Source organism: Miniopterus schreibersii, assembly GCF_964146895.1.
Source record: "Miniopterus schreibersii genome assembly, chromosome: 8".
NCBI lineage: Eukaryota > Metazoa > Chordata > Mammalia > Chiroptera > Miniopteridae > Miniopterus > Miniopterus schreibersii.
In genome coordinates this window covers 3,772,181-3,799,470 of record NC_138109.1, presented here as the reverse complement: position 1 = coordinate 3,799,470, position 27,290 = coordinate 3,772,181, and the positions used below count along the sequence as shown (strand labels likewise).

The 27,290-nt window shown below is 56.3% G+C and overlaps 1 protein-coding gene across 7 annotated transcripts in view; it reads left to right on the top strand.

The window, feature by feature from the left end:
- The window catches only part of PRDM2 (PR/SET domain 2), a 102,096-nt gene extending 78,144 nt beyond the window's left edge, over positions 1-23,952 (top strand). For 6 of the 7 annotated variants that reach the window (XM_081145606.1, XM_081145605.1, XM_081145604.1 and 3 more), the window contains 2 exons: positions 20,294-20,437; positions 21,930-23,952. In XM_081145606.1, the coding sequence (XP_081001732.1) occupies positions 20,294-20,414 (121 nt within the window). In that variant the 3' untranslated portion in view covers positions 20,415-20,437; positions 21,930-23,952. Of the gene's footprint in view, positions 1-1,383; positions 5,415-20,293; positions 20,438-21,929 lie in introns of those variants that run through there. The other variant, XM_081145603.1, reaches the window with a different exon arrangement.
- The last annotated feature ends 3,338 nt before the right edge of the window (positions 23,953-27,290 follow it).

Genomic DNA, 27,290 nt, shown 5'->3' with positions numbered 1-27,290 from the left:
CTGAAAGGAAACACAGAGAATCAGATAAGAAAACAGTGTTCTAACTGGTAGCTGGCAGCAGCAGGCCTCCACGGTGGCTGTGCCCCCTTTGTGTGTGTCACTGGAACTGCTGTGGACATATCAGAAAGACATGTGTCTCACACAGGGGCCCATTTACAAGGGACCCTAAGTTTGTGCAGTACAGGGCATCAGATTCTGATCATCTGGACACACAGTGGTCATTTCTTCAGGGAGTTTATTGTAGTCTTTCCTAGTACCTTGTAGCCCATTCGGTATAAAACCCAGATTCCTGAACTCAGGCCTGGGGAGTATTGTGAGGGCTGAGAGCAGGTCTCATCCTTGGTGCATACATGTTTTGTTACATGTTGTATTTAATGATAGTCTTCTTCCCTTTTAGTATGTTTCCATTTGTAAATTTGTTCAGGGATGATCTCCTGGTGCATGGTTAGAAATACTGGCTTTGTCTCTGTTTTTAGGGATGTTGCTTTATTTGCCCAGTTGTGTATTCAGGGACTTCCCACAGCCCTGGCAGCACCTCCTTTCCCGAGAGTTCCTTTGTAAGCATCGGTGCTTAAGCGCCAGCCCCCCGCACGCAGGCCAGTGCAGGATTCCAGTTTTTCAGGAGCACCCTTGAGTTGGCCATGTGCATGAAAGCAGGTTTCCATTTAGCAGAGGCTCAGCAGAACTGGCCAGTGGGTCATTTCCAGGAGCATGAGCCCTGTGCCAGTCAGAGTGTAAAAAAGACGCAGACTCCGTATCATTTTCTTAGGACAAAGCAGCAAAGGACACTGGGCGTGCCTCCCACCTTTAGGTCCTCCAGTTCCAGCCCTTATTCCAGCGTACCCTGAGTTGGGCTCCCCCTCAGTCGGAGCCTACCTGTGGCTTACTGGGGGAATGGATTTAGAGCTCTCGAGGGCTCAGTTATGTCCGTGGGTTAGAAGACAAAAGGGCAAGGAAAGTGATACTCCCCATTCTCTGGTCCATCTTTGGTCTTTGTAAATCCACGGTATTTTTACATTTTTTAATGCTCCTTATAGAGCAGCTCTTTTAAAAAATGCTGTTTTCCCATTGGAGCTGGTCAAAAACACTTAAAGATGGAGAAGCAAAATGAAATTCCAAGTTTTCCCATTCACCATGAATTATTTTTAAAAATTGATGTTCATTTCCTCCCATATCCATCTCTGCCACACCACCCCAGGTGGGGCTGGGACCTTGCCAGTGCGTGCCTTTTGAGCAGGGCCCCCAAGTTCCTGCACATCTTTAGAGCCCTTCTGTGGCTGTCTTAACACTTGTCATACGGTCTGCTCACCGTCTCTTTAACACGGTCAATTCATATAAGGTTGTGTTACGTTGTCATTTATCTTCAGTTTTCTTATTTTCTAGGAACTTCCTGTAGAAAAACCCCCACACAAAACAAACCTTAATTGACTAAATAAAGGTAATGCATGCTCAACTTAGGATAAGCACTACGACAAAGGACACGAAGTCTGCCAAGCTTGCAAGACCAGCTGAAGCTCTCAAAAATCCTAACACTCAGCTGATTGCCGCAGGCTTCTTGTTGCCCGGGTTAGGCACCCGCTGCTTCGCTGGTGCCTGGCTCGTGCTGGGCCCCCAGTTATTGAGATGCAAGAGGGTGCTGTAAGACGGGCTGGACGGACTGGCTCGCCGTCACCGTCGCGGGACTGGTAACTCAGATGGGAGTGTGGCCCTGGTTCTTGGCACATAGCAGAGGAAGGAGTGATTTGAACTTAACCTTGCAAAGCAAGTTCTCTGTTTTATCAGTAGGTTATTAATAGATTTCAGGGATGACAAATTCTAATGCACTCGTTTTAAGATGTTTTGGTCACACCAGCTCTTGATGCCTTTCTTTTAAGTTAATTATAGACCGAGAGGCGTTTAGTTTCTCTCTTAGCCTGTTTTTTTACCGCAAGCAGATTGCCTGCGTAATGGAGAGGAAACCAGATTGGATACGACTCCTTTTCTATGCCTCTTCCAGTTCCATGTGTGTCTGTCCAGATGGGCATCCTCTCAAATAATTCTGTGGCACTAATTTATAACTATGTTACTGGAGACTGTGTAGCAATATCCCAATGCCCAGGATGCATCACAGGCCTGTGAAGGTGTGTGTCCGCACGAGAGTAAGAGTGAATCTACGTACCAGGTTTACACTTCAGTCTCTGATGGAGATTTTAAAACTTCCGATGGCCTCTTCCTGAGTATGTCGCTTCTCCGTGCATTGTATGTGCTTTCACCCTATAATTACTAGTCGGTGGGAAGTGGCTCGGGTAGTCACAGTTTTTGTTGTTGTTCTCAACTTTAAAAGTCATCTACCTCTTGAAATTTGTAGGCGAAGACTTGTTTGGTGAGTTTGTGCCACTTTAACCCTTTCACTGTCATTCCCATTTTGTTACATTTCTTTTCTGGGGACTTTTTGTGTTGAAATATTGTATAAAGCATTTGTAGCAGTTTAAAAATAAAATATTTAAAATTATTTAAATTGTTTTGGACACTTCAATTGTATTACATGTGATCTGCATTTTACATTTGTTTGAGTTGTTAATCTGGAGAGTTCTTGTACTGGAGCTTCTGTTAGCTATTTTATTGTTTCTTGTTGGAGAGTTATGATATAAAAGACTATTCTAATGAAAACATTAAAATTTACAATTTGACATACAAAAGGGACTGTCTGTTGATTTTAACCAATGTAGCCTTTTAAGAGAGAAAGAGATGGATTGTAGAGAGTTACGAGTGCTGTTTACTATCTGTCCCCTTCCAGCATGAACCGAATCACTTGAGCTTGTCAGATGTACAAAAGTTTTCTATGCTGTTGCTAGCAAGCACTTAATAACTAGGGGAACTTTAAATGATACATTTTATATAATTGTAACCAATAAAAACTTTCTAAAAGCTTGTGAGAGGCCTGCATTTTGTACGTGGTTGGGAGCAGTTAAGGGCAGAACATGAAGAGAGGCAGGTAGGAAAAGCTGTGCCGTGCAGTGCAGTGCGGGGTCCGCCCCGGCTGCCTTTCACGCGTTACTGTTTGGTGTTAACTGAGTATTTGTTATTTCATATTGTTCATGTACCACTCAGAGGGTTCCCATGAAGCTGGACAGTGGTGCTAAGAGGTACCTTGGAGTAAAATAAAGCATTTCACGTGTGGGGCCTCCACTTCCTCTGTGCTTGCTAACAGTTTACTCTCATTTGGGGATTTTTATTGTTAAGGATCCCCAAAGAGTAAACCAAAGAAGTTGGAACATCAGTATTAAGTCTGTATGAGATTGCCGTTTTCTAGAGATTAAAAATGGTCGAACGTCAGCAGCTCCATAAAGTCCCACATGACCTCATGTGGGTTCTCATACTTGACATCTCTGTGTGTCTCCCTCTTAGGGACAGGCCGGGAGCTGACAGGACCGTCAGCATCTCCTGGCCAAACATCATTTCTGGTTCATGCTGCTCCCACGGTAGAGACCCAGCGGGAGGAGGGGGGCGTGCAGGAGTGATGGGGGAGTCGAGAGGTCAAAGAGTTAAAAAATGGCCTTCAGTATTGCTGGTTTTAACCGCCCTGCCACGCTGAGGGCTGAGCATGCACAGCTCCTGTGACTGCACGTCCTGTCACGCAGGCTCTGGAACGAGGTGGGTTCCATCTTGGCCGCTGCTCACCATTCCTCTCCCTTCCTGCGGGTCAACAGCAGGCATCTAGCAAACGCTCGCCTCGGCCGCGGGCAGGTTATTTCTGGAGCTTAGCTCCCATTCTGCCCAAAGTGGGGAATGGCTAGATGGTTCTGCGTTTTCCTTCTAGAAGGAGGTTTTTTTACTGGGTGTGGAGGCTGCGACTTTGCAGGACTGAGGAGCAGGGCCGGGTGTGTCTTGTGTCCCTGGTCCTGCAGCAGAGCCTGACCGAGGCAGCACTCAGGTCTTACACAAGAAGTCACTACCATCTGCTCGGGACGAGCTGCTCCACAGTGGTTGCTTTTACTCTGTATGGAATTAAACGTTTTTTAAAAATTAAAAAAGCTAATAACTGAAGCCTTATGTTCCTGCTGCTATCTCAAGCATCTGTCATATGTCTGATTACAAGTATGTAGGGTGGCTCTTTTAATGTTTTACAGGGACTTTCTAGCAGGTGTTTTATAGAATCATGTTAACCTATCGAGCACCTGCCATGTCCCAGGCTGTCCCCCAGGTGCTGATATCAGTGGACAAATTCCTGACCCTCACAGAACTTAGATTTGCATGGTGGCCATTTTTCCATTTTTTTGCTTCATGTTCCAAACCTGCTGTTTGGTCACAGTTCCTCCAGAGGTGAGGTTCCTTCCCAGGGGTGCTTCTCGCTGTGTCTGAGTTTGGGTATCGAGGTGACCGCCGACTTTAGTACTTGTGTTCACGTGGCTCTGCTGAAATTACAGCTCATTGGACGCACTTGACATTCTGCTTATGTGGATTTTGACCTGATAGTGAACCTCACTTTGAATAGATGGACTTATATCCATACCAAGACTCATAAAGGGCAGTTCACCTTGAAAGTGGATGGGAGTACACGTGGGTGAGGGAACCTTGGATATGGAGGCCACTTTAAAGTGCTCCTAAGACCAGGCTGACAGTTAAGGAGAAAGGTTGGCCATTTCTGCCCTGTGTTAGGGGCCCTGCAGCCCCAGCCTCTCTTCGCCCTGGGGCACCAACTCTGCCGCTGTTGCTTCAGGGTCTGATCTCAGCTAGGTCCTGGTCAGGCACTACAAAGGGTGCACTTGGGCGGCAGGAGTGGATGAGCCATTCCGGGGGGGAGGGGGGGCGCGGCAGGCTGCCCTGGCGGTGATGGCACCGTCACTGGGCACTGGGCACTGGCTAGGTGGCTCTCCGATGAAACCTGGAGAGGGGGTCAGGCTCCCAGTTCCAAAGCCCAGCAGCTGACCTTTTAAATTAGGCAAGTTGCGGAGGTGTAGTTTAAGTTTTGCAGGCAATTTCATTGCACACTGAAGAATTTGTGAATTTCTGTGGGAAGATAATGCATGTAGCCCTTAACTGCTCAAGTATTGGAGCTCTGATCTGACCCTTAGTGTCCCCCATTAAATCCTTACAATCACCCGCCAAGTAGGCACCATCGTTCCCATTTTCCCAAAGGCTGTGGGGATCATGGGGGCTGAGGAGGGGATGGACATGTGTGTACTTAGCGGGAAGAGGTGATGGGCCTCCAGAGGGAAAAGACCACCTGCCTATGGTGCACTTTCTCAGCGTATTTACTCCAAGGCCAGAGCCCCCGAGGCGCCTCCCTCCTGGTGCCATGACCCCCTCCTGGGAGTTTGCAGGGCATTAAGTACACAGTGCTGTGGGGTTTTTCTAAAAAAAGAAGCTGGGTCCAGATTGGTGGGAATGATGAGTTCCATATTACTGTTAAAATTCTTTCTAGACAAAACATCAGGGTCAAAAAAAAAAAAAGTTGGAACAAAACTTGAGGTTTGTGTGGGTGAGATACAGAGGAAAACTGTAAGACTGCTCAGTGGTTGATGGGGTCGGGCTCTGCGCCTCAGTCCCCAGCCCACGCCCGCCTCCAGCCGCAGTGGCTCACTTGTGTGCCTCGTCTGCAAACTGAGGAGCTTGGGGAACCTGTTGTAGCTTTTGCCTGCTTTCTGTAGGTAAGGCACTGTGCTGAGCATTTTCAAACTTGACAGTAACACCGTGAGGTTGGTGTCATTTACAGATGGGGAAACGCTCAGGGTGACACAGCTTGAGTGGCAGGCTAGGGTTTGAAGTGCCTCCCACCTGCACCATCCTGTCATTTGTATGGCATTTGTTTTTGTTTTTAAGCTTCATTTCGTCTAAATGTAAAAGCCTCTTCCAAGGCTTTCCCTGCATCCGGGAACAAGTAGAGTCATCCCTCGGTGGGCAAGGACGCCTTCCTGCTGCAGCAAGACTGCGGTCAGTAGAGACGGCTCCTGGGGTGACCACGTCTGGTTTCACTCTTGACTGTGGGATGTGCTCCTGCCCCCGTCACAGGCCATCCAAGTCCAGCTGACTTTCTAGGTTGATCTGATTAGTCAACAAAAACCTGCTTAAGGGAAATCAAGCTCATTATAATAATACCCTATGGTTTTGAAAGCGGATCTTGAAGAAGGGCCTGGGGTCATGGGAAGCCGCCTTAGCTGTCACTTGAGAACTTTGACCTGTTTGGGCATTAGCCCAAAAAGAAAATTGCTGGGGGCTTGCTGTCCCACCTCAGCAAATAGTGCACTAGGTGTAAAGCAAAGGGTTAAATTTCTGCCAGTAAGTTATTTTTAAAGTGTGGGATTGCAGCCAGAAGGGTGTGTGTAGGATTTATTTACTTTCTAGATTAAGAATTGGAAAAACCATCACGACTTCATTAAATTACTTGAAGTCCCATTGTGAACCGTTAAGAGCGGCTTGGAAATACTTTTATTAGTGTTAACTTGCCCAGCTGTTGGGGTGCTGGGATTTGTACGTGCTTCTGTTCTCCGCCTCACTTATGCCAGCTGGGTTCCTTTTTAACCATCTCTGACAGAAAGGGACCCAGAATGCGGGCGGGTGTCCCAGAGAACATAAAGATTTTACGGAAGAGGTTAGTGCCTAAATGTGCCTTCTAGCATCCAGCTTGTAAACCACAGCGGAAGCCAGACAGGGAGCCAGGGTCTTGAACATTCCTTGGCAGGTGCCGCCCGAGTGATAGCCGGGGAGAGAACTTGGGTATCACTTCAGCAACGACAGAGCTCCAGAGGGGTTTTAAAGCCTGGGTCTAAGAGTGTCCCCTTCGCCGTGTGTGGCCAGGCACCTTCCGTGGAGTCAGGATTCTGCTTAGGTGACTGCCGAGTCCTGGCGTTAGACCTAAGTGTAGGTCTCCAGTGGGGGCATGAAAGGAAAACCTGGTTTTGCTGCACAGGTAAGTTAGCGACAAAAGGAGGGTCAGGCTTTGGGATGCAGTGGTCGCAGTTTTCATTTTTTAACTTAAAAACAATTTCAGCTTTAAATCATTGCCTTTGTTTTAGTATTTAGTAATTGCCAAAATGTTAATATTTTACTATTCTGACTGGAGTGAAGTTATTTAAACCTCGCACGGATTCCGTTTTTCTTGCGGTGACACTCTTCTCGCTCGGCTTTTCATAACCTACGTCCGTCCAGCCCTCGCCAGCCCCGCTCGGGCGCAGGGACGTTTCCGGGCGGCTCCTGCTCCCGGCTGTTACCCACTCGGGAAACCAGGCGCCTCTCCAGGAGTGACTCAGCCATCAGCCATTCAGAGAACGCCCTCAGTGGTCAGCTGGATCCGAAGGTGTCGGGCTGGCTCTCCGGGGACTCTGTCCTGTGTCCTGGGACGTAGCTGGCCACTGCCGAGCTACTGGTCTGAGGCCCTCCCACCCCCGGAGGGAGATGGCGTCCCCAGTGTTTACGGATAAACTGAGCCTGGGAGGCGGCCTCGCTTCCATTATGTCCCACGGCTTGAAGGGAGAGCCCAGACTCCTGGCCATCTGATTCCAGAGCCCTGTTCTTAAAGGCTCTTAATTCACTGTGTCCCCCAAATGTCTCATGCTGATGTCATCACCCAAAGAGGGGTTTCGCCGCAGGTGGTATTGCATAATCCACAGCGTCCATTCAGGGTGGCCGCCATCATCACACAGGATGGAACTCCAAGTTCAGAATTTCATGAAGGCCTCTCGCCTCGTGAAAGACGCAGCGGCACAGGCCAGCAGTGGCCTGCCTGGGAGGTCTCGCTGTGACTTCATCACAGGCAGTGGAATATAGGTAAGGCCACTGGCTCTGGCCCAGAGCTGCTTGCTTGGCTGTCACCTCCTCCAAGAAGCCTTCCCTGACCATCCACTCCGAAATAAGTGCCGTCTCTCCAGCTCCTTACTCTGCGCCCCTGTTCCTGGGGACACTGAGCTCTTCCTACTTTCTGTTTCGGTCTGTTATCTTGGTTCACTGAACACTCCTCGCAAGATGGGAAGGAAGTCCACCCGGGAGGCTGCTGGCTGCTGCAGCCTGTACGACAGTGCCTGGCGTGTGGCCGCTGCTCAATAAATACTTGTTAATTGAATGAAATGTTTGCATCCTGGTTTCATCACTTACTAGCTCTGCAGCCTTGGGCCAGTTACGCCACCTCCCTGAGCCCCAGTTCTCCTTTCTGTAAAATGGTTGATCAGTCCGACCACAAAGGATGCTTGTGAAGTTGGCAGATGAGCCCGTGAGGACCTGCTCCAGTAAGTGCTCCAAAAACGCCAGCCGCCATCACGTGGTTACTGAAAGGTGTCCTGTTGAACCTCCATTTGAATCTGATCAGCAGTTGTGGCTTCCACTCAAAACCGACTTGCCACTTATGTGATTTCATGACGGCACAGGTCACCGTAGCCAGGGCGACTCTCCCCTCTCCTGCCAGTGCCCACAGAGGGCCCTAGGTGACCCGCGGGGCCCGAGCTGTCCGCGCAGGGACCGTAGCTGCTGCCTCCCTAGCCCGGCGCTCCCACCCGCCAGAGCCAGAGAGGAGGGGCTGCGAGACAGGCAGGCATTTCTCAGGTCCCGGTGAGGAGAAGGATTAGTTTTATTCTGTCAACCCTCCTTGTAACTTTCTCTTGGTTTTGAATTTCGAAGCCAAAATACGCATTTTGAAAGGTGTCTTCAAAAGAAAACATTTCCTTAGCTCTATGGAAACTTAACCAGGGGACCCCAGCTCATTGACATCATAATGTAGGAACCATCCCTGGTACTTAAAAGCGCTTCCAGGCCCCGTTTTCACGGCTTTTCCTGTATTACCCCCATTTAATTAAAAAATCTCCTATGAAATAAATACGTTTATGTTCTCCCGTTTTACAAATGGGACAAGGGGCACAGAGAAAGTAAGCAGTTCGTCCGAGGTCGCGGGTCGTGAGCGCAGAGCCAGGCCCCAGCGGTGTGGCCCAGCGGAGTCTCTTCTGCCTGTGTCCGCGACCTGGGAGGGCAGCCTGGCTGCGCCTCCGTCTTCCCAGGGGCACCTGTAAGGAGCAGGGGGGCTGCTTGCTGAGCCCCTGCCGAGTGGGCGGGAAGCCCCCGTTGATCTGAAGGAGCTGGAACACACAGGAGGAGAACACGTCTCGGTCCGTTTCCTCTGTTCTCGGGAGGCCAGGCCTGGTTGGTGCTGCGGGCTCTTGGGGAAGGAGCAGGTCCAGGCACTGGCTCCTCCCGCCCCGCTCGCTCCTGCAACTTTTTTTCTGTTTTGAAGTATTTCTGAGCCAGGGTTGGTTGGCAGGTTCCCACGTGTGCGGGGGAGCAGCTGCCTGGGTGCTGCATGGGCGAGGTCAGGCTCAGGGTCCGAGGGCCCAGTGCCCCGTGTCTGCCTCGGATGCGGAAGGGGGGCAGTGGCCCCGCCGCACAGGTGTTCGCTGTGGGGGGGCTGAGGCGTCTGCCCCTCCCCTGCTTTTAAAAACTGCACTGGACGCAATTTCACCTTTTGCTCAAGGCTCAAGGTAACCGCCAGTGAGGCCTGGGCTGTGGGAGGTGACGCCCTCAGAGGTAGCTCGGGCGGGCAGGATCCGGGCGCCCGAGGCGTGACGGTGCTTCAGGAAGGCTGTCCTCACCGGCTGCTTTCCGTCGGTTATTTATGGGTGTTGTCCGCACCCCTGGCCGCCTCCAGATGCACTTCTGCTGATCCTCCAGGGGCAGGGAAGCTAGACAGTGACGCTATTAATAGTTCCCGCAAATGAGGAGGTAGGAGGGGCCGGGCACCGGGGACCTGCCCGGGGCAGCAGGTGCACCAGCAGGCTCGGACCTGCCGGGTGGCTCGCCTGTTAATGTCCTGGTTCTTGCTGGTAAGGGACGTCTGCTGGACAAGTGACCCCTGGGTGGGAGCGTGTGAAGTGTAAGCAGCAGACAGCCCGCTCTTTCCTTTTAAGCCCCTAAAACCCACACTTTGAATAAACGGTTTGCGGAGAGAGAAGAGCCGGGGCGCAGCGCAGTGTCCCCGAGGGTTTCTCCCCAGCGGAGCCCCTCGGCTCCGAAGCCCGCGCCCTTGCCCGCTCCGCCCTTCAGTCCGCGCCCAGGGCGGGCGCCTCGTGTGGAGCCCGCGCCGACCGCTTGGACCTGCGAGGAGGGGCCCGGGGTCCGAGCGTCCCGCTCCGTCCCGCTCCGTCCCGCCCCTCGATGCGAAGGGAGCCGCCACCTGCCCGGTGCTTTGGTTTCTCTCCAAGTCGGGACGTTTCGCCGGCAGTTGTCCACGTCCTGGAATGACCGGCGCAGAGGTGCCCGGGCGTCCTGTCCCCTTACCGTCACTCGTCCTCGGGCCCGCTGACTGAGCGCTCGGAGCTTGGTGAAAGCGGGGATGCGTTGGCTGCCCGCAGGCAGGTGCCGACCACTCGAGGCGACTGACGGATGGGTGTTGGGATTGTAGCTGACGTGGGTGCTCTGTTTTTTTCACTTCACTATTGTTAGGAATGTGTTTATACCCCTTAGAACTATAAAAACGACAGCTACAGCTCGCGAGTGCCGGCCAGCAGCGGCGCGTCAGGAAGACGCCGTGCTGAGTTGTGTCGGCCGGTGCTCGGGCGCGGGACAGCATTTCCCGGGGCCAGGAGACCCGTTAACTGCAGCGTGCGGCCGTGCTCCCAGGTGTGCGAAGGGGCCCTCGCGTGGCACGTGGCACCAGGATGGTCACCTGGTGGGTCACCTCCCCCACAGACCACCTGGGGGTGACTTAAAAATTCCAGATCTGTGATGAAACTGTCATCTCGGGGGGCCGGTCTCTGAAATCCCCATTTTTGTCAGCTTCTCACGTGAGTTTTACCCAGACTCCAGTCCCCCGTTGGGTCTTAAGAAAAGCAACAGTGACATGGTGTCACCCGTTCATTCGGTTTGCTTCTGCTTTTCATTTTAAATTATTTTCCTTTGCTTATTCGTCTCTGATGCATTTATGGCATTTTTCAATTCTCAGAACACTTCACTTATATTTCGCCTTAATCCTAATAACTGTCCTGTGACAGGTGAGCCAGGGCAGCTGGAGAGTTGGGGATATTTCCAAGTGTCAGCCCAGGTGGACTTGCCCCTTGTTGCTGGGGTGGTGGGGGTGGTATGTGGCCATCGGGCATTAACCAGGAAGGACGAGCTTGGTGTCAAACAGTGTCCTGTGGGGGTGTGTTCACCACTCTACCCCAGCAGCTAGCACATAGTAGGTCCTTTTTTTTTTTTTTTTTTTTGCCCAGCACACAGTAGGTACTTATTCAGTATTTGTGGAATTGGGGGGAAAAAGGAAGAAAGGGGGGGAAAAAATCACTTAGTGGCCTACTTATGTGACCCGTCCTCAAGACTTTTGCTTAAAATGTGAATTCTAGAGCAACTGATTGTTGGCAGCTGAATGGAGTGTCCCCTGGATAAGCAAGTGATGAGTTAAAGTCAGGTGGGAAGGAAAGCATTGGCGCTCTGGTTAATTATCATCGGTTACGTGGTTCATTACAACCGGTACTGGAGGGTTACTGCCTCTGGGCACAGTCCTTGAGGTCAGGAATGCAGAGTGGAAGCCAGTCAATAAACCACAGAGGCCAGCAGGAGATGTAGGGCACAGCTCATTAATTCAAATATAGTGGTGAAATTATATCCGCCCTCACCCCCACTCCCCCCGAAGCCCCAGACCGCACAGGCCGCCTGCGACCGTAACCCGGCGTCCGGACCTTCCTGGGGTGGATCTGCCCAAGTTTTCCCTCATGCTTTAAAATCTTCTCCAACTTTCGGCCCTGAAAATAGGGTCACCCTCTCTCTGTCGCCAGCTTGAACTCCCCACATCTCCTAGGAGGTCCCTCTGTCACAGAGCCTCTGAAACCCAGGGCACGGCCGATTTTCCTTGCGCTTGTTTTTACTCAAAATAACGCATCCCTTCCTCTCAGAGCCGAAATGCTGGTTGACCTCACGATGTCCGATGCGCCCGACGGGGCTGTGACTGAGCAGGTGCTCCCCACCCGGACCCGCGGTGAGCTCGGCGTCCCTCACCTGGGCGGTCTGTCTGTGAGCTCTGGCGTGATGCTGGACAAGTCCAAGGGTAGCTCACAGGCGCCGTGAGGGACGCCCAGAGGCCTCCGGGGCACAGCGCGCCGCCATCAGCTGGGCCACCGTCGCCTGAGGAGTGAGTGATGGGAAGGCGTCGTGCAGAGTCCAGGGCCTGGGAGGGGAGGGCGGTCCAGGGACTCTCTGTGACCTTGTTAGAGCACCAGCTCGGGATACATGAAATGCAGCCGAAGCCCAGCTGATCTGCATGAAACCATGTCAATGGGTGGCCCCTCATTCCCACTGCAGAGCATCCTGACGCACCCACGGGGGCCGCCGGGCACTTGGGTCCCCAACCCTGAAGTCAGATGCAGCCAAAGGTCAGTGTGTTTGTCGCATTTATTATCATGCTTGTGTGACTTGTTGAATAGTATCCCAACTGAGGAAATACGAGCAGAGTTGCTTATGAAAAACCACGTGAACGCTTAGAAAGGCTCAGGGTAATGTGCTTAAAAACTGCTGTGCAATGAGGTGTGCGTGAGGAGCGATGAAAAATTTGCATAAAGACAATGGAAGATTTCTGCACCCGGCTCACTTCTATAAGCACCTTCAGCTCTTGCCCCGCTTTAAACAATACCTGGAAGTCAGAGGTGATGCATGATTTAGTCTAGAAGGACCGCAGATCGTGACCCTTCATTCATTCATATACTCACCCATCCATTCATTCAACGAGTGGAGGGCTGCTCCTGCTGTTACGTGCTGGGCACTGTCCTGCGGGGATGAAGCGGGGAGCTCGGATCTTACATTCTAGTGTGTGGGGGAGACAGACAGCAACACGCGAGTGACTACAGAAGGTCAGATGGCGAGTGCGTGCAGGGGCGTGGGAAAGGCCAGAGGAAACAGTCTGGAGTGACAGTGGGACCTGGAGGAGAGGAAGCAAGCCGGCAACCCAGGGGAGGAAAGCACTTGGCGAAGGGAACAGCAAGTGCAAAGGCCCTGAGGTGGAAGCATCCCGGGCATGCCCAAGGAGCAGTGGGAGGCCGGCAAGGCTGGAGGGGAGCAGGCGAGGGGAACAGGAGAGGAGGTCAGGGAGGGAGCCGGGGCCAGTCCATGCTCCTGCCTGCAGCCCCTGCTCCTCCTCGGTGCCCATCACACCCCGAAGTTTCATGTTTACTTATGTGTTACACGAGTAACGAACGACCTTCCCCCTCTAGAACACGTGCCCCACGAGGGCAAGGCCCAGGTCTGCTGGCTCTGCCGCTGTGTCCCAGCGCCTAGCACAGGGCCGGCTGTGTAGCAGGTGTGATCGGTCAGGGTCGGTGCGAATCATTGGAGGGCCTGGGCCTGTTTCGTGTGTGGGCAGGAAGGCTGCCAGGCCGGCCTAGGCTCCGAGGACGCCTTCCCGTGATGGAGCGTGACGGAGCATGACAGAGCATGGCGGAGCGTGTAAGTGTGGAGTTGGAAATCTGACTCCCAAAGAGAATGACAGATCGAATTCAGGACACACTGCTTCATGTGGCTGATTTTAGGAAATTTCTGTTAAGGATAAATTAAATTTTTAAAAAGTGAGCCCTGAGGCTCAGCACAGACCAAAGCCACCCCCTTGCAGCTTCCTTGTGCCTTCGGAGGGCTCGGCTCTGACGGTGTCCCTCTGTACCCCGCACGGGGCGGTTAGCAGATGGGCGGGGCAGTAAGTTTGGGGGAGACCGCAGCCCGCGCCTTCTCCTGGACGCTCGCGCACTGACGGCCCGGGAGTCCCGCCCAGAAGGGCCTGCAGGCCAGCGGCTAGGGCCCGACCGCCCCGGCTCGGCCTCTGCCCGCTGTGTGTGCTTGGGCCAGCTGCCGAGCCTCTCTGTGCCCTCGTTCCTCACGTGTAAAATGCGGTGGGGCCTGTCTGAGAAAGGTCCTGTGACGGGTAAGCGTGTCTCCCTGTCAGACTCGGGCGTGTCGCTCCGCACGCGGCGAGCTCGGGACCGTTAGCTGCTGCGATGCCACATCCGCCTGGAGACACCTGCTCCCCCGAACCTCCCTGAGGACATGCCAGGGGTGGAACAGGAAGGCTTTAGGACGGTTTTCGTTCAGGGTCAGCCGCTGCCCGGATGTGAGTCCCCGGGCGCCCCAGTGGTGTGGTTGGGCTGCGTGTCTGCCCCGCACGGAGGGAGCCTCCGCGTGACCGGTGAGCAGTTTCCAAACCAGATGGAGGGCAGGGTCCCGCGGGGCGCAGCAGCCCACGGGTTCACCAGCTGGTCCAAGTCGTTCGGCATCTGCAGGCCGCCCCTGGCCCCACTCTGTAAAATGGGTTGATGTGCCCCAGCCCGGCCACCTAAGCCCACCCATTTGAGGTCGGCCAGGATACAGGGCGAGTGCTCTGGGGCCTGGGTGGGAGGAGGTGCCTGGGCACACGGTGATCCAGTCCCCTGCACCCTCCGAGGTCGAGGCCTCCAGGCCACGGCCCACGCATGTGCCCTGCCCTTCAGGCAGCGTCACCACCCACCGACTAACAAGCAAGCGCTCCTTTCCCACGGCCTCGCCGGCCCCGCATCCGGGCCGCCCTGCCAGCCAGGCACACCCCGGCCTCGGGGACACGTCGGGTAGCGAAGGAGCCCCAGAGCCCCCGCGAGGCTTCCCCGTCCAGGCAGGCGCCTCTGATCGTCGGCGTCCTCGGACGGGCACCAGACGTCAGGTTCCAGGAGTCCTGTCCCCTGACAAGATGCCACATAGGGGCTTCCAAGACTCAGTCCCAATGGTTCCAAAGTGTGGGAGTTGTCCCTGGAGTTGACTTAATCATCTTTTTAACTTCTTTGGCCTAAGTCGACTTAAAAAAAAACAGCGTGGTCACAATAATGAAGCCAGCGTCCCGTACAGAGTTTTGCCATTTAAAAGGGCTTTTCCATCCGGGCCCCGTGGGAGGCCATCTGCACCTTTCTGTCCCGTGCTGGGGATCTGCTTTCTATGCGCTCACGTCTTGACACACGTGTCCGTGCGTTCTTTTGGGCTTCCCTCCCGTCCTAGAATTTCCTTTAAAGAGAGCAGACTGTCTCGGCTCAGCTAGAGAGGAGAAGAGATGGCATCTGGGTGCTGGAACCAGGGAGGGTGGGGTGGCAGGAGCCAGGTGCCGTGAGAGGCAGAAACGCTCAGGGAGGGGAGCTGGGGCTCCTCCCGCCCCTGCTGGGCACCACATAGGCAGTGACTGTCTCCTGCAGGTGTGACGGGCAGTGACTGTCTCCTGCAGGTGTGACGGGCAGTGACTGTCTCCTGCAGGTGTGACGGGCAGTGACTGTCTCCTGCAGGTGTGACGGGCAGTGACCCTGCAGGTGTGACGGGCAGTGACTGTCTCCTGCAGGTGTGACGGGCAGTGACTGTCTCCTGCAGGTGTGACGGGCAGTGACTGTCTCCTGCAGGTGTGACGGGCAGTGACTGTCTCCTGCAGGTGTGACGTCGGAGCACTGCGCTGAGCCGAGCCGGGAGGGTGTGGGGGAGAGGCCCGCGGAGTCGGGCTCAAAGAATTGTTGGGAAAGTGGGGACCTGGTCCCATGGTTTGGGTGGGGCCTTGGTGGTGAGAGAAACCCCCCAGAAGCCACTTCCTGGGACAGTTCAGTCCTTGAGCAACATAGACGAGCACATTTGGGGTTGAACCAGATCAGGAGCCTGGCTCTGGGCTTGCCACTGGTTTGTTTGGGGACATTCTCTGAGCCCCGCCTGTGCCAGGCAGGTGGCAGGCAGGTGTACATGTGAGGACAGACTCAGTCTGTGCTCTTGGGGGTTCAGTCCAGTGGCGGCCGCAGGGGGTGGGGACAGTCACAGACCACCAGGCGCCCTGCCCAAGGACCACCCAGGGTTCCTTTTCCCAAGTCTGCTGGGGCTTCCCTCTGCCCTTCCTGCCCGTCATTAGTGTCCCCAAAATAAACACTGAGCCCAGGTGTGCCTCCTCCTGTCTCCCCGAAGCAACTTTCTGTGCTACCTCCTCTCTCCGGCCCTGAGTGATGGGGCTGCTCGGCCTGGTCTCTGGGGTCCCCTGTCGCTCCCCTGTCCTGGCAGGGCGGCAGGCGGCCACAGCAGGATGTCCCCCCCAGCAGCTTCCTATGGCTGAGTTCATGGCCGGCCGGGACAGCCCTCTGTTGACAGGGTTATGAGCTGCCACGGGCTGGGTATGTGGAGTCCGAGCCAAACATTTTTGGACAACGAAGGGCCTCTGGAGACCTCAGAACCTGGCGTAAAAGCCCCAGGAGGCAGGGCCGTGACTGGGCCTTTGGATGTGTGGGGGCCCCGTCGGGAGCTGGCCCGGGGCACAGGGTCTCCCGGAGCTGATGAGAGGGAAGGAAATCCATCTGCTAAGACGCAGATTCAGCTCCCAGCTCAGGTCCCCCAAGTCCTGGCTCCCTCCCTTCTTCCTCCCTCCTGCCCTTCTCTCCCTGTGACCTTAAGTGAGTCAGTGACCTTAACTTTCTGGGTGACTCAGCCATAAAAGGGCACAGTACCCATTTCATGTGGTTAAAGGGACGAGTAAATGAAAAAGCGGCCAAGCACAGCCAGCAGGGCCTGCGATGCCAACCCCGTGTCAGCTGCGGCCACCCCACCAAAGCGGCGCCCACCAGCCCCGGCGTCTCCACTTAGGAACCTCAGTGACTGCCCCGGCCGGTGGTTTCCTAGACCCCAAGCCCTCACGCTGGAAAGACTAGGCACTAGGTCCTCCTGCCCCAGGCTTCAGAACCAGGCCCCTCTGAGACACTGCCACCCAGCACGTCGCCTGCCCTTGGCAGGGTCCCCCAGCCCCATGCTCCCCAAATTCTGTACAGACGCCTCTCCAGGGACCTAGTTAAATGCAGCCAGGAGGTCGGGTGGGGCTGAGTGGCTGCATTTCTCACCAGCCCCCCAGGACCAGCTGCTGGTCTGCAGACCACACTTCGAGTGGATGGGTCTAGACCAGCGATTGTCACCCGGTACCGTAAGAAATGTAAAACATGCAATACCTGGGACACTGACCTCTTTCCCTTTTAGATCGTCAAATAAAACAACAGCCAACACAGCAATAGCCACCCGGTGTAAATGAGTCAGTCATACCTATTTATTTATTTTTTTTGGTCAGGTCGGAAAAAATATTTTTGGTGTGCCACAGAATTTTAGTAGTTAGCTTATGTGCCATGAGCTGACAAAGGGTGAAATCACTCAACTAGACCAGTGACTCTTCAAGCTGGCTTTAAACTCCTCAGTGCCCGGCGGCCCCCAACCCACTCTGTCAGGATCTCTAGGAGTGGGGCTCAGGATGGTCTTCATCTCCCCGTGACACCAGTGAGCGTGGACGGTGGAGACCCGCAGGCCGGGCGCCTTGGAGCCGACACCTGGCTGCGTGGGCGGCTTGTGCGTCTGTGCTGTGGGCAAAGGCTCAACTCCCTGTGGCGTTTTGGGAGATTGAAAAGAGCTCCTTGGTCCCCATCACTGCAAGGACTGTGTTCAGGGAGGGGATCCAGGCCTTGGGGTCCAATGGTCCTGGGTACAGATCTCGGCTGCACCCCTGTTGGCCGAGGGAGCGGGGACGTCAGGCTTCCTCCTCTCTCTGAGCCTGTCTCCTCTGTGAGGTGTGGGTTGTCACAGTCCCTGCCTCAGGGCTGCTGGGGGGCTTGAGGAACTCCAGGAAGCCCCCCCGAAACATTCCCGGCACATCACGTGCTCCATGTTGGATGCTGAACATTTTTTCCTTGGGTGACATCTTCATTTTATAGGTGAGACTACACTGACTCAGAGAGGTAGAGGCATTTTCCTGAGGCGGCCCAGCGCGTGGGCAGGGGATCTAGGGCTGAAGCTCCAGGCTCCTGCCTCCCAGCCTGGGGGCCTGTCTGAGCGGGAGGGGCTGCCCTGTCTGGGAAGCCGGAGCCGCCCTTCCTGGAAGTGTCCCAGCCTCGGGTGCCGGGAAGCAGGCGGGGTTCCTGCAGCTTCTACCTGGGGCCCTCACCGGGCCTGGGGGGTTGCAGCAGCATCTCAGGTCGTCTTACCTGTGCGGCTTCTTGCACATGGTCTTTGCTTCTCCCTTGCCTCCGGCAAAAGTCCGGAACATCAGAGCCGACTTACCTGGGTTGTGTCTGAGGCCTTAGGGAGGGTTGTGTAAGACTCCCGGGCGGCGGTGGCCCAACCGGCTGGGCGATTGCCTTCCAGAAGGTCCCTCCTGACGCTGGGGGAGGGAGAGGTGGAAGGTGGCGGGGCAGGCAGGGGTCTCAACTCAGTGCCCGGCAGCCTGGCAGGAACATGGATGAGTGTGTGGGCCTGGGGGGACTGGAGAGCTCTGGGGAGCGCATCCTGGAGCTGGCCCCTCCTCCCTGCCCAGACCCTGTCCCCTCGACCAAAGTCTCCTGACAGAGCTCTCCGGGCCTGAGCCCTGCTCCTTCCCTGCCTCCTCTCTTGAACTCACTTATTTGGGGTGCCTGCCTCTGCCTTGTCTTGGAAGCTGCTGTTGCCAAGGTTACCAGCAACCTCTAGGCTGCTGAATGTCCTGGGCCTTTGGTGCTCAGTCTTGTTTTAACCCTTTGGCAGCTTTGGGCACTCACTCCTCCCTCTTCCTTGAAATGCTGGGCACCCGTGACACCACTCTCTGCGCTTTGTGATGCCACCAGTTGCCCCAAATCCCCTCCTCAGTCCCTGGACTCTCCTCTCTGTCTCCACTCCCCGCAGGAGCCCCCCCAGGCCACCCAGATGCTGCCCAACCCCAGATTCATCAGAGGCGCATTTCAACCTCCCATTGGATTTCTCCCTCGGGCGTCTAAGTTTCTAATTCAATCCTTCCAAAAAGTGTGACCCCCCCCCCCCCCCCGAAGCCCCGTCTCCTGCCGCGTTTCCCCGGCGGTTTACCAGAAGCCGTGGGACCCTGGAGTCCATCTGGGCTCCGGTCTCTTCCTCACCCCCGGCCCCGGCCCAACATCTGGTTCATCGGCAAGTCCTGTGGGCACCGCTGAAGGGGTCCCGGCCCAGCCACTTCCCGTGGCCCCACCTCCGCAGCTGGCCCGGGGTCCAAGCTGCCATCCCCTCTTTCCCCGATGTCGGATGTCGGGTGCTTCTCCGTCCCGTGGGTCGTCCTGTGCACTGTAGGGGGTTTAGCAGCATCCCCGCCCCACCCACTAGGTGCCAGTAGCATCCTCCCCCCTCCCCGACCCCAGATGTGACAGCCAAGAACATCTCCCGACATTGCAGACATGTGCCCTGGTTCAGGACCACTCGGGAACCCTGCTGTTGCAGCTGGTCCCCATCTCTTGCTCCCTCGGAAAGAGCTGGCCCCCAGTCAACACCTGGAGCAGGTGACATTCCCAGAAGCGCCCGCCTGCCTCACCGCCCACCTCTCCTCACCCGAGGCCCTGCTCACGTCCAGGCTTCCGTCTCCAGGGGCAGGCTTGGGACCTGGGACAAGTCTCTGAGCCTCCGTTTCCCCATCTGTAAATTAGGGATATTCAGTATCCACCCGGGAAGGTTCTGTGAAGAGGAAGATGGTTGATATACGGAAAATCCTTAGCACAGTGTCGTTCCTGTTCAGCACAGACTTATTTTTGTTGTGCCAAGCTGGGGGTGCAGCAATAAACAAGACAGAGGCCCTGACCCTGGGGTCGCAGCTCCCGAGGGGGCAGCTCATGGTCCTGTGGTTGCGACTCAGTGTTACAGGTGCCGTGAGGGGGAAGCGGAGGGGCAGCGGGAGCCAGCAGGGGATAAAGAAGGAAGGCTTCCTGGAGGAGGTGGTATCCCAGCCAGGCCCTGAAAGATGAGTTCAGGTTAGCTGGGTGAAGGAAGGGGGGGGAATAACGATCTGGGTTACCCATCTTTAAAAAAGATTTTAAAGCTTTCCCGAAGAAAAAAAAAATAGTCCAATTTAACAGGCTGTAATAGCAAGTAGAGCCAAACTGTGTGACAGTGTCCTGGTTCACACCCGTCTGTGACCCCTGACAGGAAAGTGAGGCCAGGGCCCAAGTCGAGTGTAGAGTTAACAGCCTGGAGGGGCCGGGCCCCCTCCTCTTCCCACACAGGCGGTGGATGTAACTAGGTGCTAGAAACCTCCCCAGGTGCCTGGGAGGGAACAGCGCGTGGGGAGGCGGGCGTGGGGGGTCCTCAGGAGGCCGGCTCAGCCCAGCGTCTCAGACCCCACTGGGGAGGGAAGGTGGTGGACAGAGCCCGGTGGCGCTCACATGGTGAAGGTGACAAGTCCAGTTTCTATGAATGAATTCACGCTTTACCATCAGAAAAATCTAGAAAAGATTTTTCACAGCTCCAACCCCATTGGCCTCAAGGGGCTGGAGAGGTGGGGCCAGCACCGGCCTCCCAGGCACCGGCTGGGCTGGGCCCCTGGTGATGGTGTGTTGTTTCTGTCCCTGCACAGCTACAGTCTCCGCCTGGCGACCAGATGCTCTGCCCCAGCTGCCCCGTACATCACCAGACAGTGCAGGAGTGTCAAGGCCGCTGCTACAGCTCAGCTCCAAGGACCCCTCTTCAAAGAGTAGACGCTTCACCTGCTCCCTGACAGGTATGAGGAGCTTGGAGCCGCTTCTGGATCCCTCTGGGTGGCTCTGGGAGCAGGGGGGTGGGGGGGGCTGGGAAGGAGAGAAAGGGATGGGCATGATGGCTTGTGTCCCCGGGTGTGCCAGGTGGGGCACGGGACCTTCCTGCAAGAAGGATGCGTAGTGGCCCAGAGTGGGGACCCTGGACCACCTGGGTTCAAATCCTGGCTCTGCCTCTTACTGACTGTGGGACCTCAATAAGTTAGTCAGGCTCTCCAAGCCTCGGTTTCCACATCTATAAAATGGGACAATAGTACCTACTTTGTAGGATTGTGAGGATTACGGGTGTCAAATGTATGCAAAGCACCCAGGACAGTGCCTGGCACATAGTAAGGACTAGGTAAGTACTAGCTGCCAGTGTTGTAATGCCGATGAGAATGATACTAATAATACCCAGCACTTAACTGAGACCCTCAGAGGCTTCAAGCCCAGAGAAGATGATGGAGTCCCTATTCCCACAATATACGTGAAAGTAAAAGTAATTACTCATCTGTAAAGTAATAAATTTAGATTTATGTTGAACCGGAAGTCTCTTTTCTAGATTTTTTCTGATGGTAAAACCTGAATTCATTCATAGAAACCAGACTTTCATCTTCAGGGGGCCTGGGTTTCCCTGTTGGTGCCACAGCGTGTCTTTTTTCACTGTGTCCCCAAGACCAGCCTCTCAAGCGGGATGGGAGGACCTTGTGCACCAAGACGCTGGGGCGCTGGGTACAGATACAGACCCCAGGGCCCCGCTCTGAGGCACTGAACAGGCATGCGGGCGCGGGGCCTGGGACCAGCCTTCGCAGGCCGCCCCCTGGTTCTAGGTGACACAAGTTCGGGGGCGTTGGAACGAGAACACAGGTGTTTAAGGCAGGAATGGGCTGAATTCCGAAACCCAGGGTCTTCCCTGTTGCACCTGCCTTCCCAACCCCATAGCCCGCTCAGCCCTCCCTTCCCTAGCAGCTGGAGTTTCTGGGCTCGGCCTTGTTTCGGGGGGTGCGGGGGGGGGTGTCGGGGCGGGAATTAAAATAAAATCCACTCTCCCCAGAAAGGCTGTTGTCTGCAGCCCCAACTGAGCCCGCCTGTCGGGAACCAGGCTCTGAGAGGGGACACGACCCCCAGCAGCAGCCAGACACAAAGGACGTGCGCTGATTAATTTCATTTAGTTACGTTTAAAAAATGGGGGACAGCACCAATCTCCGATGATAGAGGTCGGGGTAGCGGTTATTCTGGGGGCGACTGTTAGGGGTGTCCTGCCAGGGGCCGCGTTGGGGCCGCGGGGAGCTCGGCCTTCCCGCCCCACCGCCCGACGCGGGTGCGCGCACCTGCCTCCCCAGCGCCCACTGGCCGCGCCCCGAGCGGTTGCCCTGGAAGCAGCAGGCGGGGTGATGGCCGCGCAGCCCACGGGGGGGGGCGGGGGGGGCACCGAGTCTGCGGCCACCGTCATTCCCGTCCTTTCTTTTGTCTCCTCAGCACCTGAAGTGACCTGGAATCAGAGAAGCCAAAGGGACTGGCCTTCGGAGGACCGACCTATTCCAGGGGCACGATCCTGCGAGAGGAAGGGCGTGTGCGCGCGTGCACGGGGCCGCGTGCGTGCACGGGTGTGCGCGTGCCTGGGCGTGTGCGTGCGTGTGCACCGGGCTGCGTGCGTGCACGAGTGTGGGTGTGCCTGGACATGGGCGTGCGCGCGCGTGCACGGGGCCGTGTGCGTGCACGGGTGTGCGTGCCTGTGCGTGCCTGCGCGTGGCCGGGCGGGCGTGCGGGCGGCCTCCGGACCCGCGTCCAGCCCCCCAGAGAGGCGGGGCGGCGGCTGGTTCCACGCCACGGGTGACGCGCGGGCGCCCGGCCGGGCTCCGCGCCCAGCCTCCCTGCGCGGCGGGGCCGCTCCTACTATGCAATTTCTCAAGAGCTCCTTGGTCCTGCTTTTCGCTTCTCGAGTTGTCTGTCCTTGGCCACGGCGGGGACCTTGGTCCGGCCCCGGGGTCAGCTCCAGCCCCGCCCGGGGAAGGCCTTCGGGAGGAGGCCAGGTTCCCCTGGAGGCCACCCCCCCCGCACCCCCCTCGCGCGTCCCTCGCGGTCCCTGGGAACCGGGGCCCCGCAGACACGCTGGAGCCGCGCGACGTGCCCCTTGGCCCGCGTCCTCGGGAAACCTCCCTCGTGGCCCCGGCAGCCTGGGCTGCGGGCTCCAGAGTCATTTCCAGATTTGCAGCTGTGGTCGGTCCACGCGCATCGGCAGAAAGGCCTCGCCCCCGTGTGTGGATCGCGCGCCTCCCGCGGGAGAAGCGGGGATGGGACGGGCGTGGGGGGGGGGGGGTGTTGGGGGGGTGATGTCGCGCGTCCCTGCGCCCCTTTGCCTCACTTGATGGGACCATCGACATTTTCTAGTGTCTGAGCTTCTCAAAATTAGCTGAAAAGGGAAATGGGCGTTAAGATGGGAGATGGACAAGCATCGGGGGCGAGAGGTTTCTGGAAGCTACCCACGGCCTGCCAGGGACGCACGGAGGTGGCCCCGCGCTCTGGCGGGACAGCCCGTGCCTCGGAGAAACGGGTGAGCTGAGCTCGGAGCTTGGACCCAGGGAGGGTCTTGGGTTTTGTGCCTTTGGGGCAGACCCCAGACTAGGACGTCTGAGACCACCGGCGCCGCCCCCCCCCCCCCCTTTTCAGTAGAGTAGTGACACATCCAGGCCCGGGCGGAGGGCGGGGACTTGGACGCGTGCGCCTGGTCACACACACAAAAAGGGACTTTTTCTTCAGGGCTACTATATATGGTCGATCTTGCAACTCTGTAAATAATGTATGTAGACACTTTTAAAAGCACGTATTTATGTCCCCGACTGTACATGCCCCCTTTCTAAAGTTTTTTAACTTGTGTTATTTAATGAATCAGTCGACCGGCTGCAGCGCGGGCCCGACCGTGGTCCAGGAGAAAGCTCTCAGCGACAGCCTCACGTGGGCAGAAACACGCTGAGGGCGGGCCCACGCCGCAGTCTCCGCCTTTCCCACCCGCTGCCCACCGTGGTTTGTTTCAAAGGTCCCGCAGGCTGGCAGGACTCCTTCCCCCCGCTTGGGGAATTAACCGTCACACGCACGAAACCCCGTGGCTGCCCCTAGTCCCAGCGACCCGACCTTGCCCCGTAAGTGTCCACGCTCACGCTCTGTGCCCAGCCCCTCAGCTCTTGAGGGTCTTCCCCGTTCAGCAGCGAGGAAGGCTGACGAACCCCAGACTTGAAAGGTCACCCGCAGCCGATGGCGAGCTCTGGGAATGCTGGGGGGCTAGGGGGCCACTCATCTGCGCGTGCAAACGTGCCCCTCAGCTTTCAGGAAAAGTGCTCCGAGCCGTCCAGTCATGAAAAGGGGGGAGGTTGATTTTACAAAGAGTGGCGTTTCCTGGCCCCGGGGCAGTGGGGGCTTTGGAGCTGGGTTGGGACCTCGCAGGGACACAGTTCTGTATCTGCCATGTGAAGAAAACTACCAATAAAAAGTGTGAAGTGCGATTGTGAGGAAGACGTGTGGGAGTGATCATTCGGCTTCCGTGTCCTACTCTTCCATTTGGGTGACGTCTGTGTCGAGGCGGGAGTGGGCTGGGGTGGGGGGTCCCCCAGGGCTCCTTTCCTGCAATGGGAGGAAGCTCACTGTGGAAACCTCTTACCTGGTGAGCAAGGTGGCTCTGCCTTCAAGTCGCTGTCCCGGGATTGCGGCCTCAGCAAGGACGGAACAGAAACATTCCTGGCCGGAGCCGGACCGAGGTCGCGGGCGAGGACGAGCAGCTGCTCCTGGTTCAGGCCCAGGGAGCCTGAGGCGCCCAGCTGGCTGCGGGGCCTGGGGAGTGGGAAGCGCTTCTTTGAGCTCCCGCCCTAACGAGGGAGGCCTGGGCCCGCTCAGGTGTGAGGCGAAGGCAGGGAAGCCGTGGTCTGGGGTGCGGTGGTGGGGTGTCCAGCTCCCTGTGACCCGCTGGGTGCAGAGGGTGTAAGTCCATAGGCTAGGGGCCTAGAAGCGGCAGAATACCCCACAGCTTTGCCTGACCGCAGCTCAGCTGAGAAGACAAACTGCTGTCCCCTCCGCTGGAGGCGACCTGTGCTGCAAGAGGGGGTCCTGCCCAAGTTCTGCCCCTTCACAAAGTGGGAACTGGGAGCCACAGCCCGTCCGCGATGGATGGAGCACAGGTAAGTTCCTCTCTCCTGATAGGCTCTCCTACTCCAGCAGCAGGGCAACTAAAGGGACAGTCACTGACTTCCATGCAGGACCTGGGATGGGGCTGGGGCAACTTGCACACATCCAAAAATGAGGGTCTTAAACTTGGTACCCTAATGTCTTGCTTCCCCCTAGCCCTGGTCCTGCAGCCTCTGATGCTGTGCGTTTCTCTGGGGTGTGGACATCCCTGAAGCTCATGTCGCTCTAGGAACCCTCCAAGGCCTTCCCGTGTACTGAGAAGAAAATCCAACTCTTTTCTGGTTCAGAGGCCCTCTGGCTCCAGCCTCGCCTTGACCCCACCACCCTCGTCCCTGCCCTCTCTGTTCCAGCCCCAGCAACTGTCCTTCAGCTCCTGGGTGGAGTAAACCCTCCCTGCCACAAGGCCTATGCATGAACTAATCCCTCTGCCTGCAATGACTCCCCCGTCCCCATAGCCACACAGTTCCCAGCCTAAGCGTTGTCTCCTCAGCTTCCTTCCCTGGCCACTCGGTCTAAAGTGGCCTCCTGGTTGATTGCCCCCTGGCCTTGCTGATTTTATTTACTACCTGAGATATTCTAGCTCAGCTTCTCTAGAATGTCAGCCCCCTGGAAGCAGAGGGACCTTATTTCTCTCTTCCAGTGTTGGCTCCAGCCCCCAGCCCCCAGTAGGCCCCGAGGATTCCCTGGGGGACGCACCGAGAGGCATTCTTGGGGGAATTCCGCTGACGGGGTCGTCGAGGGGCGGGAATGGAATGCAGCTGTGCAAAAATGGCCGGTTCGCAGTGTCCAGGCTGGGTGCAGGGTTCTGCCCAGGTGCCAGCCATGGCCTGCCTCTGTGAAAAGGAGGGGGTCGTTCTGTGCAGGCCATTCTAGTGGCCACAGGGGGCGTGAGGGGGGTCTTCATTTTAAACGTCACTGCTCCAGAGGAAGGGTTTCCCGATAAGATGCAGCATGCCTACTTACGTTTGCATTTCAGATAAACATGACTTTTTTCAAGTATAATTATGTCCCAAATATTGCATGGGGCATACTTATACCCAAAAATAAATAAATAAAAATGCTGTTGAACTGAAATGAAAGTGTAACTGGGTGCCCTATGTTTTTATTTGCTAAACCCGGCAACTCTGTTTAGAGGGCTAAGCCTCCCGGGATGCCCTTCTCCTAAGGGACATCGTGTTGGTTCCAGCTGGTCATTCTGAGCGCTTGTCAGCCAGCACTGGCCCTCAGCCCGGCCTCCGGGGCAGCAGGTCCCCTGCTGTTAATTACAGCTCATGCTTTGGATGGGAAGGTCACCAAATGTCAAGTGGGGCCCTGAGGACTCTTCAGAGTGTTCAAGTGGCTCTTGACACCTGCCTACAGCTTAAGGTTATGGCTCTGACTTTTGCTTGATGCGGAAGATTTTTAAAAAACATCACCTTGCCTTTCTTGCCATCTGATGTGAGATTCCTGGACAGAAGAACAAACGGTGGAGCAGCTGGGGCACCGTCTGGGAGGATGTTGCCAAATACCATCTCTCTTGGGCAAGGAAGGGCTCCTACAGCTGAGGGCCCCCGGCCCCTCCCAGGGCCATGCTGAGTGAGCCCTTGCAAACCAGCTGCCACGGGGCCCAAGCACCATCGGAAGCTGCTGGCAGGGCCGCTGTACAGAGAGGAGGGAAGGCAGGGGCACGGAGCACGTGGGTGCTCGCCGTGGGCCCGGGGAAGGGAGGCTGCACCCGGGCCATCCACCCCGGGACCTCTCAGGCCAGGCTGTGCCAGCTCCTAGTGAACGTTTACCCTGTGTGCTACCTCAGCACAAATTCTTGTGCCAGGGCCAATTCTCTGGATTCCTTAAACACAATTTTTAATTTTTTAACTAGAAAATGTACATTATTACTAACCTGAGAAAAATAAAGAAAATCCAAAGAAATCCCCCGTCCCGGATGGATTCTTTAATCCTTCAGGTTTTTATGTAAACAAACATTGGCTAACTGGCTGTGCCACCAACCTGCTGGGTGACCTTGAGAAGTTACTGAACCTCTCCTGACTCAGTTTCCTCATCTGTACAGTGGGGTTGCTGGGGAAATTAAGTTGATTGCTGCCTGCAGCGGAGCAGCGCCGGCTCCCGGTATGGGCCGTTAGTTGCCATGTCATTCACTCCGGGCTCTTAAACTTTACGGTTATTATTCTCCGTTCACTTTCACGACGGGGTGGGTCTAGGCCTCTCAGCCGGACATGGTTGTGCGTATTTTTTCACAGCGTGGTGATTTACCGTGGGGATGCAATGACTGTGCTAAAGTGCAATACAGTCGGGGACGCACTCTGAGAAGCGTGTCCTCAGGCGATTTTGTCGAGGGGGAACATCACAGGGGACTCACCCGCACCCGGGTGCACCGCCCACGCCACGCTGGGCTGCGGCGCGGCCCGCCGCTCGCGGGCTGCAAGGGACGGTCCCCCCGAGGCGCGCGGCCAGCGCCAGATGCCGCGGCTTCCCCGCAGGCCCGCGTACAAGCGGAGGGCGGCCTTCGCCGTGAGAAGCGTAGGCCGGCAGACCAGACACCGCTGTACTACCCTTTACCCTCGGGCGCTGGGACGGTGCACAGCGGGACGCGCGGCGCCCACTTTCACGCGGCAGCGCGGCGGGTTTCCCATCAGCGTCACGCACGCAGGGCGTACAGCGGGGTGA